The sequence below is a fragment of the Babylonia areolata genome, chromosome 25, assembly GCF_041734735.1.
Source record: "Babylonia areolata isolate BAREFJ2019XMU chromosome 25, ASM4173473v1, whole genome shotgun sequence".
NCBI lineage: Eukaryota > Metazoa > Mollusca > Gastropoda > Neogastropoda > Buccinidae > Babylonia > Babylonia areolata.
The window spans coordinates 18517195-18537474 of NC_134900.1; the positions used below are offsets into that span (position 1 = coordinate 18517195).

General features: G+C 42.0%; 1 protein-coding gene across 11 annotated transcripts in view; it reads left to right on the top strand.

Annotated features, from left to right (window-relative positions):
* The window catches only part of LOC143299541 (inositol 1,4,5-trisphosphate-gated calcium channel ITPR1-like), a 139474-nt gene that overhangs the window by 112947 nt on the left and 6247 nt on the right, over positions 1 to 20280 (top strand). For 7 of the 11 annotated variants that reach the window (XM_076612815.1, XM_076612813.1, XM_076612818.1 and 4 more), the window contains 10 exons: positions 104 to 211; positions 522 to 714; positions 1544 to 1669; positions 2354 to 2529; positions 4339 to 4503; positions 5297 to 5498; positions 6699 to 6797; positions 9764 to 9930; positions 11704 to 11869; positions 12431 to 12591. In XM_076612815.1, the coding sequence (XP_076468930.1) occupies positions 104 to 211; positions 522 to 714; positions 1544 to 1669; positions 2354 to 2529; positions 4339 to 4503; positions 5297 to 5498; positions 6699 to 6797; positions 9764 to 9930; positions 11704 to 11869; positions 12431 to 12591 (1563 nt within the window). The remainder of the gene's footprint in view (positions 1 to 103; positions 212 to 521; positions 715 to 1543; positions 1670 to 2353; positions 2530 to 4338; positions 4504 to 5296; positions 5499 to 6698; positions 6798 to 9763; positions 9931 to 11703; positions 11870 to 12430; positions 12592 to 20280) is intronic. The other 4 variants (XM_076612814.1, XM_076612821.1, XM_076612820.1 and 1 more) reach the window with 1 other exon arrangement.

Genomic DNA, 20280 nt, shown 5'->3' on the forward strand with positions numbered 1-20280 from the left:
TGTTGTTCTTCTTTCCTTTTCCACTTTATAGAGTAAAAGATAATTTTTCATTGCATGAAATGAATAAGTGTTTGATAATACTGTTGGTGTGAATGTTGTCCAGCTATCACAGCACAACAAAGTTTTGGCGGAACTTCTGAAGCCAAGCGGTACTGACCTGTATGGTGACCAGGCCTTGGAGTTCTACAAACGGCACACTGCACAGATTGAGGTGAGTGTGGATTGGTTGGTTATTTGTTTTTTTTGGTGTGTGTGTGTGTACGTATGTTTGTGGTGTGTGTGTGTGTGTGTGTGTGTGTGTGTGTGTGTGTGTATTCATTCATCAGTTTAACTTCTTTTCACAAGTGATATAAGACAAGGGTAGGAAAAAATCGAGGGAGGAAAAAATCATTGTGTATGCATACGAGCATGCAGTTTTGTGTGTGCATAGTGTGTATGTTTGTGTGTGCAGTGTGTGTGTGTTTGTGCTATTCTATTCTGCATCTATATAGTATATATTTGTTCTGTATTTCTGTTTCCAGATAGTACGTCTGGACAGGACGATGGAGTGCATTGTGTTTCCCATCCCGGAGATCTGCGAGTTTCTGACGCAGGAGACGAAGAGCATTGTGCTGAAGACAGCCGAGCGAGATGAACAGGGATCCAAAGTGTCTGACTTCTTCAGCCGCCATGAGGACATGATTGCAGAGATGAAGTGGCAGAAGAAACTTCGTGGTCAGTATCAGAGTGTGGACAATGTTGTGTCTTTCAGTTCAGGTGGGAGCAAAAATCTGTATGGACAGTATCTGGGCATAGTTGAAATTGAATGGACAGAAAAGGTACGAAACATGTTTACTGATTTCAGTAGGCTGGAAAATCTTGTCAGGTGTCACTGTGTTGGGACAAATCCATATACGTTACACCACATCTGCTAAGCAGATGCCTGACCAGTAGCGTAACCCAGTGCAATTAGTCAGGCCTCAAGGAGAAAAAAGGTGCATAAACAATGGATACATCATTAAATAAATGAATAAATAAATAAATCAATAAATGAATAGAGTATCTCGGTGTGGTTGATTTGAATGGACAGAAAAAGTATGAAAGAACTGATTTGAACAGGCTGTCAGTACTATCTCTGTGATAAGAACCAGAGTATGGACAGTGTTCTGTCTGCTTATATGAATAGGCCGTAAGAACTGTGATATCAGAGCATGGCCATTTTTGTGTCTGTTGATTTTAAATGGGTAGAAAAATCTCTGTGGACAGTATCTGGGCATGTGTCGTGGTATGACTCATGAGAACTATGTGGTCTGGTGGGTACAGGTGTGTGTTCATACCATACACATGCATTGTTTTTTCATGTGCGGAGGTATGTTATTATGTACTATTGTTGTTTCATGTAATGCACTTAGAACCCATTACATGGGGAGTTTGCGCCATATAAGCACTGTCTGTTATTATTATTATCATTGCTAATATTATTATCACACACGATTCAGTGATATTATTATCATTGTTATTATTATTATCACACACGATTCAGTCAGTCAGCTGTGTGTTTCAGCCAATCCCCCGCTGTTCTGGTTCAGCAGTCACATGACCCTGTGGGGCAGCATTTCGTTCAACTTTGCCGTCATCATCAACCTGATGGTGGCCCTGTGCTACCCCTTCAAAAAGGAAGACAGCCATAGTATGTTGCCTGTCAGCTTTTCGGTCTTTCTCTTGTTCCACTTTTCTTTGTCTTTTTTTCTGTCCCCCTTTTTCCATCCATGGCTCTCTGTCTGCATTCTCCCTTCTGTCATATTTTCATGGGCATGTATGAAAAATGGCAGAAATGAAAGCATTCATGTTTATATCGGTTGTTGTATTTTGTTGACTGAATTGGTTGTGTGGGTGGCATTTGAATGTACAGTGCATTTGTGTTTTTGAATGATTCCATGTCAAAGGGAATTAGTTGTTTTTTGTGTTCTTTTTGTTTTTGCAATTGAGTGACTTTGCTGTTTGTCAGACTGGACTGTGCACTAATGTATCACCAGACAACATTGTGTGTTTGTGTGTGTGTGTGTTTGTGTACACAGGCATTATTGGAGTGTTCTTTGGTTGTTCATAGTTGGTCAAATATGCTTATATACTGTGTTGTTAGTTGAGAATGTATGTGAGTGTTGTCATATAGATAAGTTACTTAATATCACAGGCTCATGCTTCTGTGTATTTCAGTGTGTATGTGTGTGAGAGTACTTTTTATTTAGCTTTCAAAATTCAATCTGTGCTTTAGCTTTCATAATTCTATCTACATGTGTATGCTTATGCATGAGTTCACTTATATCTGCATTTACATGTTTGACTGTGTGTGCTTGTACATGTGTGTTTTCAGCAGATCTGGATCCCAAGTTGTCAGGCCTGGTATGGACCGCCATGCTGGTATCGTTGGCTATCGTCATCACTGTTCCTCGACCAGCCGGGATTCGAACCCTCATACTCTCCACTATACTTCGCTTTATATTCTCCGTTGGGCTGGAAACAACGCTGTGGTTGTTGGGGGCGTTGAATGTGAGCATGCATTCTTCACTAAGTATCTTGATTTTTTAGTTATTCATTTACTTTTATTGTAAGAAATTGAAGATTAAACATTGAAATATCGCACTTGTTCTGGATCATAGGCATACTGAAATGGTAACTCCAATCCTCTGTACCTGTATAATACCGTAAAGTTCAGTCTATTGAGTGCACTGGTATATAAGCCGCACCCACTAAATTTGGGAAAAAATTGAACTTTATACATACATAAGCTGCACCAGCTTATAAGCCGCACTTATTTCTGGTACCGGAACACATACTGATACTACAGAAAAGCTGTCGATACTGTAGGTTATGAAATAAACACAAGCGGGAACAACACAAAGAAAAGCAAGTGAAAATACTGCTAGTGCCACAAAAAAATAATAAACACAAGGAAAATAAGATCCATAATTTGGGGATAGTCACATTTATTCAACATCATCCTGCTCACTGAATCCACTAAAATCTTCGTCTTCAGTGTCTGAGTTGAAGAGAACCAGCACAGCTTCCTCTGCCATCTTGTCACTGACTTCAGCCTCACTTTCACTTCATGAACATGAAGGTGGAGGTCGCTGCTGGTTTGTCGCTTGCACTGTCGTCTGCTAGGTCGATCGCCTTCAATTTGAAGGCTGCATCATAAGCATAACATCGCGTTTTCGGCATGATGAGGGTGTACGCTTGAGCAGAGTAGAACTGAATGCTGATCTGAAGGCTTTAATGTGTGCGGATTTGATTTATAAAACGTGAACAGTTAGCACACTATCCTGAAGCTCATCCAAAAATTCATGGACAGAAATCATGATTTTGGTGAGTTGAAGGGCAGCTAAGAATAGACGAGAACGTGACACTCCCGGGATCGTTAAAATCCGCAAATAAGCCGCATCATTGTATAAGCCGCAGAGGTTGAAGCTGGGGTAAAAAGTCGCGGCTTATAGACTGAACTTTACGGTACTGGAATTTTGCTGTTTTGGGGCATAGAGTGAATGTGTTGTAATGATGTGGTGAAAAAAATGAACAAGATGAAAACAGAAAAGACTCTATACTCAGGTAAGTGAATGCTGTAGGTGTTTTTTCTTTCCCCGTATAAAGCAGGTTCTGTTCTTTCAAAAAAAATTAATGTATCCTATTTTGTTGCTTCTTCTATTTATGTTTTGTTATTGTTTGACTGTGTGATTTGAGCAAGGTCATTTGATCGGAACTGATGAAAGAACATGGGACTAAACTATTTTTCATCTGTATGACTTGTGTCTTAAAAACCATTTGGTTCCAAGATGATAAAACCTTTTCTGTTCTGTTCTTTCCATACTTGATGCAGAGGGGACAGAGCCCCACAAGTCTTTGTTCAATGATTAAATGTTGCATTCTGAACCGTTTTGTCATTGTTTGGAGTTGAGATCCACACAGTGCCAGGGAAAAAACAGTAGAAAGTGGTCTTTCAAGTCATAAAACATTATCCAAAACATTAAGCTAAAACTGAGAAAATGGTCTGGAGATATACCACTCAAAATGAACTATGTAAATTTTCAACCTTCCAGAGTTTTTTCCCTTTTCTGATGACGCCATCAGTGATGTTACTATGCATGTACGTGATACAGTCTGTGGCACTCAAGGAGTTAATAATGATTAAAAAAGATAATGAAAAGAAGAAGAAAAAGAAGAAGAACTATAATTGTAATAATTGTGTTAATGATAAAAACGATATGTATTTATATAACACTTATCTGCAGGTCTAAGTGCACTGAACAATACATTTTGTATGAATAAGACACACAAATATAACAACAAAAAACTGTTTTCCAGGTGTTCAACAAGGGGATCTTTCTGGTGAGTCTGATGGGCAATCGGGGTACCTTCACCAAGCCCCTGCACATCATCCTGACGGACTTTGAGTTCATGTACCACATGTTCTACCTGGTTCTCTGCATCAACGGCCTTCTGGTGCACGAGTTCTTCTACAGCCTCTTGGTGGGTGGTGGTGTGTGAATGTGCAGGGGTGTGGGTGGTGGTGACAGGTTAGAATGTGTGTGTATGTTACTGTGAAACATTTATCGGAGCAAAATCCTTGAGTTGGATTCATCTGGAATAGCCTTGCATTCAGCATTAGACATTCCACTAACACAGCCTGTTTCAATTTTTCTCTGAAGACCTATCTATTTCAGCAGTACTGATAGCCTTGTACACCACGGTTCAGAATAGCTTCCTGTCCATTGTGTGTGGGGGGGATGGGGGGGGGGGGGAGGAAAGATATGTGTGTGTGTGGGTGTGTGTGGTTGTGTGAGAGAGAGAGAGGGAGGGGAAAGAAAAAGTAAGTTTGATGAGTCGTGTCATGATGCGTGTTAAAAGCTTGTGTTAATTGATATATTTTATTATTTTGTTATTTGTAGTTCTTGGGTTTTTGTACTTGTAAAGAGCTTTGAGCTGCATTTGAGAAAAAAACGCCAAAGGTGTTTATTGTTCTATTCTCATACTACTTTTTAGAAAGCACTGGCCTAAGTATAGCTGGATTGGTAAGTTTGGGTTGTAAGAGGGTTTTGAGTATTATTAATATCATTGACACTCATATAGCACCTATCTTTGGTCAGAGACTTGAATACAATACAATACAAAACATTACCATACAATACAGTGCAGAGCAGTGCAGTCCAAGCAATACAGTGCAATGCAATTCAATGCAATGCAGGGCAACGCAACGCAATGCAACACGATACAGTGCATTGTACTGCAATACGATGTTCTGTTACCCACTCCATTGTCCTAGATGTTGGACGTGGTCTACCGAGAGGAGACACTGCTGAACGTGATCAAGTCAGTGACGAGGAACGGTCGTTCCATCATCCTGACAGCTGTTCTGGCAGTGATTCTCATCTATCTCTTCTCCATCATTGGCTACATCTTCTTCAAGGATGACTTCATCATGGAGGTTGATCCAGCCTTGGAGACCTTGCAGTTGGCAGCCAGTAGTGAGTGGCTCTGTTGTGTGTGTGTCTGTGTGTGTGTGTGTTTTGTTTGTTTGTTTGTTTCTGTTGTCTGTCTTCTTTTGTTGTTACCTGACATTGAGTGTTTACATTTTTTTTTTTTTTTTTTTTTTTTTTGGTGCCCCAGAATGTAAAACAGTTTGTTTTCAAAATTTCCATGCTGCTGCTTTTGGGGTCCATTTAGATTTGGGACTTCTTGACAAGGCTGTACCCCCGTAATATATCCTGGCATCATGCAGGCTGAGAGATACAGATACCAGCAGTGTTCGTCAGGAACTTTTAGCAGTGCTCCCAAAGACACATCCATGAAGTGGATGACCCTCAATCACGTGGTCCCAGTCTGCCCATTTGAGCCCACAGCTCTCTCAGCTCAGTGCAGGAGCCAGCCATGGGCAGATAACACCCACCTGTAATGGGGATGTGACCTGCATCTTCCCATTCATCAGTCCGCGATGATAACCTCTTTGCTACGTAGCCAGAGTGTGTGTGTTCAGCTGTGCTAATAGCTATGGATTGGCCATTTCATTTTTTGTAAGGTTTAGCTGATAAATAGTATGCATGTATAAAATGATATATCAGTCAGCATTTCTGTTGTTGTCAAGTGTATGCAAGTTTGCTGAAGGGCCAAGGTGCCTCTGAAAAGCACCACCAATCATTGGGACACATGCTTTACAATTCAGTCAGAACAAATACAACTCTGGCCATTTTCATGCTGAGAAAAATGGCTAGCCAAGGTGTTTTGCTGAAAGGAAATACCAGATCAGTGTAGTGAAAGTGCAAAAAATAAAAAGTAGCAAGGTCTGCTCAAAGTTGTATATAGTCATACATGAAAATCTATCTTTCTATTATCACTTCAAACATGGTCCAGGTTGTATATGAAAGCCTTGTCTTTCTTTTATCATGTCAAACACAGTCCAAGCCATACATGAAAGTCTGTGTGTCTATTATCATGTCAAGAACAGTCCAAGTCATACATAAAAGTCTTCCTTTCTATTATCATGTTATACACAATCCAAGTCATACAAGAAAGTCTATGTTTATGTTACTGCTTCAAACACAGTCCTGGTATGTGACTGTGTATTTCTATGTGTACATCAGACAAGACCAACATAACTCCTATCTTTCCATTATAACAGCAGGTGTAGTCCAAACATGTGACTGTGATTTTCTCTGTGTGTGTTCCAGACATGACCAACATGACAGGCAGCCAGACAGGGACATGTGCTGCAGACGACCAGAACTGCACAGCCACCCCAACGGACTCTTACGCTGGACAGCTTCAAGGTAACATCTTGCTGTTTGTGGCCTGTTGGCAGCCCAACAGCAGTAATGAAAAACAGAGTGTTGGCTAAAAGGTCTAGTTACACTTAGCTAACTCAATTGTCCTTGGATGTATGAGGCAGCCATTGTGCTACAATTTAAAGATCTTGTGGGTAAGAACTTGTTGCTGACGTTTTATTTGTTTCACATTTCTTCCTCAGTTGAGAAATGCTGCTGAAGAGATGATGAGAAGTTGTTGAGAACACATCTGTGTGGAAAACTTATATGGCTAAAAGTGTTCACAGTGAGGGACAGTTACACTGCTTTGGTGGCTAAATGTTTCAAAAGTAAAAGTTGCATATTCTCTGATATAAAGACTCGTTTCAGTTATTATGACATGAACAGTCCTTTTTAACAATAAAAGTTGTGTCAGTTTCCATTATCAGAACAGTCAGTGTTAAAACAACTGTTTTCATTGCCATGATATCGGCAATAATGTTGACAGTAATGGTTTGTCAATCATGACACACATAAACCAGCTTCAGTAGTATTAACAGCAACAACAGATGCTGTCATAGTGGTGGTAAACTAAATCAGCATTTAGAACACCCGCAGCTGATCCTCATTGCGCCGAAATGGCCAGTCCAGACCTGGTTTCCGGACCTTCAGTCCCTGACACATGTTCCCACCCCTGGAACTTGAAACCAAATCTCATCTGCTGAGGCAGCCTCGCTCGGGCACTCCGCATTCCAGTCCTCAACTGCTCCACCAGCACGCATGGCTGCTGTGCGGTCGGAACTGTCAGCATCACCATTGAAGTCCTCAACCCCTCGGTCGGCCTCTGTGTCGGCTGTGCTGACCCAGGGGTGTGCCTCCTCTGACCTCCTCTCCATAGTCACCAGAGCAAGGAGGCAGGGAACGGAGACTTTGTATGACTTTAGCTGGAAGAAATGGTTGCGGTGGTGTACAGCTCAGGGCATTACCCCTACGAACCTTACGAGCATGCAGCTGGCCAACTTTCTGGCTCTCTGCTCCTCGGTTCATCCTGTCTGCTAGTTCTGGGCGAGGGTACAGGTCTGCCTTCTGTACCACATTGCAAACAGCTAGGTGGTTCCGCCTTGGAAGCGGATTGCCTGCTCAGAGAGGTGGCTAGGGGTGCCCCTCTGAAGGAAGCTAGAGACCCCAGAAGAGTGCCCCTCTGGGACTTGTTCCTGGTGCTGGATTTCATTCGAAAACAGCCCTTCCTACCATTGGGGACTATTCCTTTTGACATCCTCACCCTCAAGACCACTTTCCTTCTGTGGCTGGCCACAGGCAGTCATAGAAGTGAGCTGCATGGGCTTAGTGGAATGCCACAAGATCTGGCCTTCCACAGAGATGGTTCCATCACTATTCGTTTCCTTCCAGAGTTTCTGGCTAAGAACCAAGACCCTGAGGTTCCTTCCCCCTCTCTGAGAGTCAGACCTTTGTCTGATATTCTTGCCCAAGATGATGAGGATAGGCACCTGTCCTGTTCGGTGCCTCAAATATTATTGGGATAGGTCTCGCCATAGGCGTTCTTCTCAGAGGTGTCTGCTCATCTCCCTCAATGAGAATTACAAGAAAGACATCGCTGCAGGCACCATTTCCCGCCAGGTTTCCCAAGTCATTCGTAGAGCCTACTCTCATGCACACAGGGATATCAGCTGTCTTCATCCCAGAGCACACGAAGTGCGGGCCATAGCTACTTCGGCTGCTTTCCAGCACTCAGTGCCAACGCAGCATGTCTTGGAGGCAGCCTTCTGGCGGTCTGAGAATCCCTTCATCAACTTCTACCTCAGGAATTTCCGTATGACCAGGGCTGACGGTTCCAAGGGGATTTCCTTTGTCGCGGCTAACACTGCCGTCTCAGTTACAAGGGCTCCCCATATGAACCAGTAGGCGTTGCCCTCCTCCATTTGCTTTAAATTCTGCATCAGTTTGACATGGTACAGTATATGACACCAAAAGGAGGAGTTTGTATTATACTCCATGTTTGGTGTTAAATATACTTACCATGTCAAACTCGAATGCCCGCCCGTCCGTCCCCGCGTCTCCGCCGTGGTTCTCATGGGGCATTTTTGTTCATGGCCACGGAATGATTAAGCGCTTATAGTTTTTAGAGGCGTTTGATTGGCTGAGAGCGGGTGGGCCCGTCTTTTCACTGTTAGCCGCGCGAAATTTGGCCAAGCAGAGCAAACCAATAGGCCTAGTTTGCATCAGTTTGACATGGTAAGTATATTTAACACCAAACATGGAGTATAATACAAACTCCTCCTTTTAGTTCTAAATAGCTCCCTGTGCTGACTCAACTTTCAATTAAATTCTTGTCATTCACAGTATGGCCTGAACTATCTGTTTCTTAAATCATCTGCTTCATCTGACTCAAATTTCTGTTAAGTTCTAATTCATTCTTAATGGCCTCAACTTCCTCCTGTAATCTTAAGTCATCCCCAGTATGGCCTCAACTTTCTGTTAACTTAAGTCATCCCCAGCAAGGCCTCAACTTTCTATGAAATTCCTGTCATCCCCACTATGGCCTCAACTTTCTATTAAATTATTGTCACCCCCCACCCCAGTATGTATTCATCATTCTGTTAAACTCTTGACATCCCCAATATGGCCTCAACCTTCTGTCAAATTCTTGACATCAACAAATTTGGCCTCAGCTGTGTTGAATACTTAAGCCACCCCCAATATGACCTCGCTTACTTTGCCCATTATGCATTGTGGTATGGCAGCAACGAAGAACTGCCACTCTTGTCTGTTTTTGGCCAGTCTGAATGGCACCCCAGGTGTGCTTCAGGGTCTTGAGTCTTTATTCAGCTAATGATATGGCTTCAGCTTTCTGTGAAATTCTGAAGTCATCCCCAATATGGACTCAACTTTCCGTTGAAGCTTTCTGTTCAGCTTTTTTTGTTGTTGTTGTTTATTTTGTTTAATTCAGTTTACTCTGTCAAATCTGTTCCCAGAGATGCTGGACTTTGGGAGCAGCCTGGGAGGTGGGGAAGAAGGTGGGGAGGAAGAGGCCACCCAGCGGGCCTGCGACTCTCTCATCATGTGCATCGTCACCACCCTCAACCAGGGACTGCGCAATGGAGGAGGCATCGGTGACGTGCTCCGCAAACCAAGCAGCAGGGTAACTAGTTAGACGTTTAGCCAGCATTAGGGTAACTAGTGAGTGGTAAACCACTGCAACAGGGTAACTAGCTAGCTGTTAACCCAGCATTAGGGTAACTAGTGAGTGGTGAACCACCGCAACAGGGTAACTAGCTAGCCGTTAACCCAGCATTAGGATAACTAGTGGTAAACCACTGCAACAGGGTAACTAGCTAGCTGTTGACCCAACATGAGGGCAACCAGTTAGTGTTGAACCCTCACAACAGGGTAACTAGCTAGCTGTTGACCCAACATGAGGGCAACCAGTTAGTGTTGAACCCTCACAACAGTGTAACTAGCTAGCTGTTGACCCAACATGAGGGCAACCAGTTAGTGTTGAACCCTCACAACAGTGTAACTAGCTAGCTGTTAACCCAACATGAGGGCAACCAGTTAGTGTTGAACCCTCACAACAGTGTAACTAGCTAGCTGTTGACCCAACATGAGGGCAACCAGTTAGTGTTGAACCCTCACAACAGGGTAACTAGCTAGCTGTTGACCCAACATGAAGGCAACTAGTTAGTGTTGAACCCTCACAACAGGGTAACTAGCTAGCTGTTGACCCAACATGAGGGCAACTAGTTAGTGTTGAACCCTAACAACAATGTAACTAGCTAGCTGTTGACCCAACATGAGGGCAACCAGTTAGTGTTGAACCCTCACAACAGGGTAACTAGCTAGCTGTTAACCCAACATGAGGGCAACACGTTAGTGTTGAACCCTCACAACAGGGTAACTAGCTAGCTGTTAACCCAACATGAGGGCAACCAGTTAGTGTTGAACCCCCACAGCAGGGTAACTAGCTAGCTGTTGACCCAACATGAGGGCAACCAGTTGGTGTTGAACCCTCACAACAGTGTAACTAGCTAGCTGTTGACCCAACATGAGGGCAACCAGTTAGTGTTGAACCCTCACAACAGGGTAACTAGCTAGCTGTTAACCCAACATGAGGGCAACTAGTTAGTGTTGAACCCCCACAGCAGGGTAACTAGTCAGCCATAAACTTTGTTTCTTTCTTGGTTTCTGTTGTTGTTTTTTGGTGTTGTTGTTTTTTGGTGTTGTTGAATGGAGAAGAGGAGATGGTTCCTTACACTTCACCAGGGTAACTAGACACAGATGTTTTTTTTTATCTATGGTGACATGCTCTGCAAACCCAGCAGCAGGGTAACTATTTATCTGTTAACTCATCATCAAGGTAACTTCTTGTCGGTAAACTCAGAGGTAGGGTAACTAGATTTCTGTTAACTTTGTTTCTTGTGTTTTGTGGTCTTTTTTTTTTTTTTTTTTTTTTGCTGAATATTTGCATATTGTATATATGTATATATCAAGAATTTCTGTTTGCTAAATCAATGTGCGATATTAGCTGGCTTTTGTGATCTGTTTGTTAAGAGTATAAATTTGTTTATTGAGAATTTATAAAGTGCAACTCTCCAAATTTGTTTGACTTCTTTATTACTGGTTTGTGTTTTTTGATATACCAGTTATACATTCCTTCATGTTGTTTGTCTACATTTCTGTATGTTATTAAATTACCTACCCTTTTTCTCTTTCCCCAAAAGGATTATATCATCATTTGGAGGAATCAGTATATAAAACACTGTGGCATGTTATGTTCTGAAAAAAGAAAACAACAACAACAAAAAACCCATAGATTTCGTAATCAGACACAGACTCAACAGTGTGCAGAAAGATCAGGACTGATTTCTGACCTGTTGACAATGCAGTCCATGAAGTAAATAATTATCGGTTTCAGGAGCCATTGTTCTTTGCTCGGGTGATATATGACCTGCTCTTCTTCTTCATCGTCATCATTATCGTCCTCAACCTCATCTTTGGTGTCATCATCGACACGTTTGCCGATCTTAGGAGTGAAAAGCAGCAGAAAGATGAGGTCCTACGCAATTCCTGTTTCATCTGCGGTGAGAAGATGACAGCTATATCATATGATGTGTGGATGGTGTGATCATTATTGTCTTGTTACACAACATTGTTATGTCTCAGTCAGTCTGTCAGTCAGTAAACAAAAGGAGTGCATGAACAGCTTTACTTTGACAGCATTTTAGAAATAGTGTTCATCCACCATCAGGGAAAATGATATGCACAATGTTGAATATAGCTATACTTGGAAATTATACTCTTGATCACCTCTGTGTGTCTTTGAAAAGCATGAGTTTAGTGTCAAGGTGGTGTCAGAGCAAGCAGACAGATTGATATATGCTACACCACATCTGCTAGAAAGTTAGAGGAACAGATGCCTGACCTTTGCATAATCCAGTGTTTTGTTCAGGCCTTGAGAACCTATCCTGCATTTGTGGAAGACATTAAAAAAAAAGAAACAGAATTAATTAGACAAAATAAAGAAATAAACAATTGATATTAAACTTCGGTGAAGGGGAAGATCTGTCAAAGACAAATGAAATGACAACAAGAGTGAAGGGCATGAAACGTGTAGTGCTGATGTGTGTGTGATGGGTGTGCAGGTCTGGAGCGTGACAAGTTTGACAATCGCTCCGTGTCATTTGAGGAACACATCAAGTCGGAGCACAACATGTGGCACTACCTGTTCTTTATCGTGCTGGTCAATGTCAAGCCCTCCACAGAGTTCACAGGGCCTGAGAGTTACGTGCACTCCATGATAAAGGTAAGGGCTCTTTCCCCTACATTTGGGACCATAACTTCCAGTTAGAAACAGCACACACACACACACACCCAACCCCCCATCCCTGATAACCAGGTGTGCCTTTGTTTTAAAAAAAAATCACATTTGATTGCTGGTCATTACTATAGCATGTCTTAGACTGTATGAGAGAAAAATCAATTTTGGAAGTCCAGACTTATTTAGATAAGAAGAGATGTTGCCACTGAGCATTGGTGTTTTTTAAAAGTTCTTTTGGCCTCTCAGTAGAACAATCTTCAAATTATTGGAGGGTTTTTTGTTGTTGTTTTTTTAAAATTATTATGATTATTATTATTATCTTTTTCCCCCCTGGGGTCTGCCCTGGGGGTCCTCAGGGGGTTTTTCTCCTTTTTAGTTCCCAGGGTCACCTCACGCTCTTTCATGATGGTGAGCTCTTCTCCTTCTCCTTTTTTTAAATTTTGGTTTTATATTATCATCTGCCTTGATCGGTACTGTTCTGTCTTCTACTCCCCTTCAAGTCTTCTTTTCCACATTTCTTCCCTTTTCTCTGCGATCTCCTTAGGTCCGTCGTGTTTGCCGTGCGATGCGACCCGTGTCGGTGGGGAAAGAGATCCTGGTGATTGAGCAAGCCTAGCTTGCAACACGTCACTTTGGCTCCAACCTCTCCTAGACGGGAGGTACATGAGGCCCGCATGTACCAAGCGGCTTCCTCATGAGGGATTGGGTCAAGGTTTTCAGTTTTTTGACCTGGTTTGGAACTTTGGCAGTGTCGGGTTTTCTGTTCCCGGAAACTTTGCACTATCCTTTGCAATGGATTAGGTTGAACTCTGAGGGCCGTATATCTCTCCTGAAGCCTGGAAGGAACAAAGTTTTTCTTTAGTTCTGGCCCCTTGTTGGACTCCATGGTGGGTGGGTAGGGGAGAGATGAATTTTCCAAGAAAAATTATGGATTCAAAACATACCTCAACCCCCAAAAGAAGAAAGATGTCTGGGGACAGATTGTCCTCAGATTCAGAAGAGGAGACAAGAAAGATTTCTGGAAACTGGCCTGCATGGCTGGTGATTGAGGGCACAGACCCTGAAAAACCAGTGACTGATCTCAGCCCTTTTATTGTGGAGAAAGCATTTGCGGGGATTGCAGGAATCTCCAAAAACGTCCACACAAACAAAAAAACCAAAACATTTTTGGTCAAGTGTGAGAAAAAAAGACAAAGTGACAAGATGCTTCAGGCAACCTCTTTTGTGGACAGACCAATCAAGGTGTCTCCTCATAGAACTCTCAATTCATCAAAGGGCGTCATCCGATGCCCTGAATTGAAAGGGATCTCTGAGACGGAGATAAAATCTGAAATGAAATCACAAGGAGTAACTGATGTCCATCGCGTTACAATCAAAAAAGGAGATAGCAGAGTTCCTACAAATACTTTCTTCTTGACCTTCTGTTCTCCCGTCCTTCCAGAGTCGGTGAAAGTAGGGTTTCTGAGAGTAAAGGTTTCACTGTATGTTCCTTCTCCAATGAGATGCTTCAGATGTCAAAAATTTGGACATGTCAGCGGGAGATGTCCTGGAGAGGAGATTTGTGGATCATGCGCAAAGGCAAAACATAGTGGGCCGTGTCAAGATCCGGTCTGTTGTGCTAACTGCAGGGCTGCCCATCACTCTTCTTCAAGAGACTGTCCAGTATGGAAAAGAGAACATGAAATCACAAGATTGGCTACAGAAAAGAAAATACCTTTCTATGAAGCAAAAAAACTTGTAGCACCACTGTCGGTACTATCATACTCCGACGCGCTCCAGAAATCACAGAAGGTTAAATCATCTACTGTTTCATGCCAGACGGAAGTGACCTGGGTCAAGGGCGCAACGCCCACAACTCTGATAAAGAAAAGCTCAGGCAGTCAGACTGCTCAGCAGATGACCCCCACAACTGCCTCACAACCAGTCCAGACAAGTCAGACTGAAAGTAAACAGGAAAGGAGCAAAACTGATCATGACAAGACGGGCCCACCTACGGGTGGAAGATCCAACATTCCTTCTCGAACATCCGGGTCTGCAGTAAAGGGAAACCCCCCTCCTCCTAGTAGGAAGCCTTCAGCATCTCGATTGTCCTCGGGAAAGGAATCGAAAACGAAAGGCCACTCATCCAACTCTCAAAAAGCGAAAACATCTAGTCAGGAAAGGCTTGTCGCGGCCAAAAATCCATTTGAACCTCTGAGTGAATTGGATGGTGATATGGAAACATCTTCTGTATAACATCTGATGGAAAGCTCTATTCTTCAATGGAACATCCGAGGAATCAGGGCGAATTTTCAAGAGTTACAGGTACTTTGTAAACAGCTAAAACCGTGTGTGCTAGCTTTGCAGGAAACTCTGCAGAGAGATGACCACACTTTCTCTGTTACAGGCTTCAATGTTATTTCCAAATCTGCTCAACTGAAAAATGAAGGTGTAACGGGAGGAGTATCTTTATTAATACATAATTCTCTTCTTCATAGTTCGCTTAAACTAAATACTACTTTACAGGCTGTAGCTGCACGTGTATCTCTGGAAAAAACTATTACCATTTGTTCCTTATATTTACCCCCTTCCATCCCTGTTCATAAACAAGATCTTTTTGACCTATTTTCTCAACTTCCAAAGCCTTTTTTGCTTTTGGGCGATTTAAATGGTCATTCCCCACTTTGGGGAAGTGAAGAAACATCTGCCCGGGGTCTACTTCTTGAAAATATTTTTACAGAATTAAATTTATGTTGCTTAAATACTAAAACTCCAACTTATATTCAGTTATCCACCGGCAAACTGTCCTGTTTAGATCTGGCTGTTTGCGACCCCTCATTAGTCTTAGATTATGAGTGGGGAGTACTTGAAGACCTATATGGTAGTGATCATTTTCCAACTATATTAACTCCTTCTACCTTTATAAACACTTCCCAGCCTGAACACCTAAACTACAAAAAAGCTAACTGGGATCTTTATACCACAATCATACGATCAGAGATCCAAGAAGAGATCCTTCAAAGTGAAGATCCTATGCAAATATTCTCAGACTTAATTATTAAATCTGCCAAGAAATCCATACCATCTTCTTCAAACAAGTTTAGATTACCTAAAACGCCTTGGTTCAATGAGGAGTGTCGCCTTATAAATAAAAAAAGGAAAAAAGCACTACGCTTAGTATTTCGTCAACCAATAGCGGAAAATGTTCGAGCTCATCAACATCTAAGAGCTAAAGCACGTTTCACTTATAAAACAAATAAACAAAAATCCTGGAAAAATTTCTGCTCATCCATCACTTCTAAAACAAGTAAGAAAAAAGTGTGGAGAATAATTAAAAATATTAAGGGGAAAAACACCTGCCCCTCCATCAACCATCTGAAACTGGCAGATTCACTCGTCACAGACAAAAAAGCAGTGGCCAATTTACTAGCATCCTCCATTGAGAGTCATTCTTCTACTAAGAACAACAAATCTCCCTTATTTTTGAAAAATAAGAATTTAAAAGAAAAAAATCCATGTAACTTTAATTCTGACAATATAGAAAACTACAATGTTCCTTTTTCCCTCTCAGAACTCAAATTGGCGCTATTAACCTGCAATGACTCATCTCCAGGTCCTGATGAAATTCATTATCAATTGTTGAAACATTTGCCTGATGAAAGCCTTGAAATACTGCTTAAAATTTACAATCTTATCTGGACTACTGATTACTTTCCACCTTCCTGGCGTAAAGCACTTATCATTCCCATTCCTAAGGCTGGAAAAGACCTTTCTAATCCTTCAAATTACAGACCTATTGCTCTTACTAGTTGCATTTGTAAACTAATGGAAAAAATGGTGAACAGTAGACTCGTGTGGAAACTAGAAACAGATGGACTTTTAGCCAAAGAGCAGTGTGGATTCAGGAAGCATCACTCTACCCTTGACCATTTAGTCCGATTAGAAACTGCTATACGAAATGCTTTCTTAAATAAACAGCATGTGGTAGCTATCTTTTTTGATCTGGAGAAAGCATACGACACCACCTGGAAAAAGGGAATACTTCATGATCTTCATGAAATGGGTTTTCGAGGCCACCTTCCTCAATTTATAGACAAATTCTTAGAAGACCGTACTTTTCAAGTTCGAGTAGGTTCTACTCTCTCAGATCTTCATGAACAGGAAATGGGCGTTCCACAAGGGAGCATTCTGTCACCTGCTCTTTTTAGTATCAAAATAAATAATATAGTTAACTCTGTAAACAATGACAATGACTCCTCTCTCTTTGTTGATGATTTTGCTTTATATGCAAGTGGGAGTTTCTACCCTGGCATTCAACGCCGGCTTCAGCTCTGTGTTGACAAGATCCAAAATTGGGCAGAAGAAAATGGTTTCACTTTCTCAACTGGCAAAACACAATCTATCCATTTTCACAATTACCGCCATTTTTTTCCAGATCCTGAGATTCATCTAGGGAAATCAAAAATTCCAGCTGTTAAAGAGGTGAAATTCCTCTGGGTTATTTTTGATCAGAAATTGAACTTCCTTAGTCATCTAAAACATTTAAAAATTTCATGCCAAAAAGCTCTAAATATTATAAGAATTGTTGCACATACAGAGTGGGGTGCAGATAAGAAAACCCTTTTGCACCTCTATAGAGCACTTGTCCGTTCTAAACTTGATTATGGTTGTGTTGTCTATGGTTCAGCAAGACCTTCCTACCTAAAGATGCTGGACCCTGTTCATCATCAGGGACTCCGACTCTGTTTGGGAGCTTTCCGTACTACACCGGTACATAGTTTATATGCAGAAGCTGGAGAGCCATCTCTTTCAAATCGTAGACTGAAACTTTCTATGAACTACTACCTTAAATTAGTTTCTGAAGTAGAAAACCCAGCTCACAACAGTATTTATAAACCAAAGTTTAAATCCAGATTTGATAACAACCCAAAGTGTACACCTCCATTGGGAATCCGAATGCTTCAATACATTCAAGAAGCCCAAATTGATCCTACATTAATAGATACTGAATTTACAATTCCTGAGGAACCTCCATGGACTTTTGAAACTCCTGAAATCTTATTTGATCTCACCATCTTCAAGAAAGACTGTACCAGTTCACTGGTCTATAAAAAGTTGTTTTCCGAACTCTGCCAGAAATATCCATTATATCAGAAAATTTTTACGGATGGCTCAAAATCTGAGGAGGGAGTGGCTGCTTCTGCTTTTTGTCCGACTTCTCCCTCCCAAAGACTCACGAAACATATTCTGTCAGACAGTTCTGTGTTTACTGCAGAGCTAACTGCTTTAAATCTAGCTTTAAATGCTATATTGCAATCATCTAATCGTAAATTTGTTGTTTTTTCTGACTCGCTTTCTTCTCTGGAGGCAATAGCTCATCGTAATATTGATCATCCCAAACTTCGAGAATTCTTCAGTTTGTTTACCCATCTTAAAAGAAATGGTTTTGTAATCATGCTGGCTTGGGTGCCCGGTCATGTGGGCATTCAAGGGAACGAAATAGCAGATAATCTGGCTAAGAGTGCTGTTAGAGAGAAACAATGTAAGTTTTATATTCCTTTTACTGATTTTAAACCCAAAGTTCATCGGTATACTAAAGATCTCTGGCAGAAAGAATGGAATGAACAAATCGATAACAAATTATTTAAAATACGACCAAATCTTCAAGAGACTCTTCCTATGGCTGTGGTGAATCGAAAAGAAATGACAGTGCTGTGCCGACTTCATACAGGTCATACATACATCACACATTCCTACCTCCTGAAAGGAGAGGAGGCTCCTTGGTGTATTCCGTGTGATGAACCACTCACTGTGCAACATATTCTGATTGATTGTTGGGACTTTTATGACACACGACGGGGTTTTTTTACAGCAGATTCATTGAGAACATTGTTCCGTGATGTCCCTCCGTGGACAATATTGCAATATTTAAAAGAAATAAATATTTTTAATAGTATTTAATATAGTATATGCTTAATACAAAAGTTGTGAAATTTTTATCATGGAGTGATCACAGTGCAGTAGAAAGCTGAAAACATTGGGGTGGCCCATCTGCGGTGATCAGACTTTGAATGGTGGATAGCCCTGATATGGCCTTCATGGTCGGCTGGGCTCTAAGCAATATTTTTAATTTAATTTAATTTAATCTTATCTTTTTTTTTTTATACCTCACTGTACAATCATTTTTGAATTATTGATTGGAGCTTAACTGTGCTTCCCGTCCCACTCGTACAGACTGGTCAAACCTGCCTGATAGGAATAGTTGCACATGAAAGCATCCAAAGTGTTGATGGTCTGTGATAGTGCACATGTTGAAGGATGCAAGTTTCTGTGTGTATGTGTGTGTGCATTAGAGTGTGTGTGTGCGTATGCATGTGAGTGTGCACACGTGTGTTTATGTGGAGCATCCCGTGAAATGATAAATGATGCAGTCACCATAAAAAAAACACACAAACAAAACAAAAACAAAACAAAAAAACAACAACACAGGACTGGAACCTAGAGTGGTTCCCCAGGATGTGTGTGTGTGTGTGAGTGTGTGCATGTGTTTGTGGAGCGTCCCAAAAACCTCAAATGGTGCAGTCCCCACAAAGAAAAAACACAAAAATCTGCTAATGACTGTGGTTTGACCGCCACCTGGAGTGGTTGTGTATGTGTGTGTGTGTGAGTGCGCATGTGTGTGTGGAGCGTCTCATGAAACTTCAAATGATTTAGTCTCTATCAAAGAAAAAAACAACAAAAACACACCTGCCAAATGATTGCCACAGATCCGTAACCTGAAGTGGTTCCCCAGGATTGTGTGTGTGTGTGTGTGTGTGTGTGTGTGTGTGTGTGTGTGTGTGTGTGTGTGTGTGTGTGTGTGTGTGTGTGTGTGTGTGTGTGTGTGTGTGTGTGTGTGTGTGTGTGTGTGTGTGTGTGTGTGTGTGTGTGTGTGTGTGTGTGTGTGTGTGTGTGTGTGTGTGTGTGTGTGTGTGTGTGTGTGTGTGTGTGTGTGTGTGTGTGTGTGTGTGTGTGTGTGTGTGTGTGTGTGTGTGTGTGTGTGTGTGTGTGTGTGTGTGTGTGTGTGTGTGTGTGTGTGTGTGTGTGTGTGTGTGTGTGTGTGTGTGTGTGTGTGTGTGTGTGTGTGTGTGTGTGTGTGTGTGTGTGTGTGTGTGTGTGTGTGTGTGTGTGTGTGTGTGTGTGTGTGTGTGTGTGTGTGTGTGTGTGTGTGTGTGTGTGTGTGTGTGTGTGTGTGTGTGTGTGTGTGTGTGTGTGTGTGTGTGTGTGTGTGTGTGTGTGTGTGTGTGTGTGTGTGTGTGTGTGTGTGTGTGTGTGTGTGTGTGTGTGTGTGTGTGTGTGTGTGTGTGTGTGTGTGTGTGTGTGTGTGTGTGTGTGTGTGTGTGTGTGTGTGTGTGTGTGTGTGTGTGTGTGTGTGTGTGTGTGTGTGTGTGTGTGTGTGTGTGTGTGTGTGTGTGTGTGTGTGTGTGTGTGTGTGTGTGTGTGTGTGTGTGTGTGTGTGTGTGTGTGTGTGTGTGTGTGTGTGTGTGTGTGTGTGTGTGTGTGTGTGTGTGTGTGTGTGTGTGTGTGTGTGTGTGTGTGTGTGTGTGTGTGTGTGTGAGAGAGAGAGAGAGAGAGAGAGAGAGAGAGAGAGAGAGAGAGAGAGAGAGAGTGGAGTGGAGTGGAGTGTCCCACGAAACCTCAAATGATGCAGTGCCC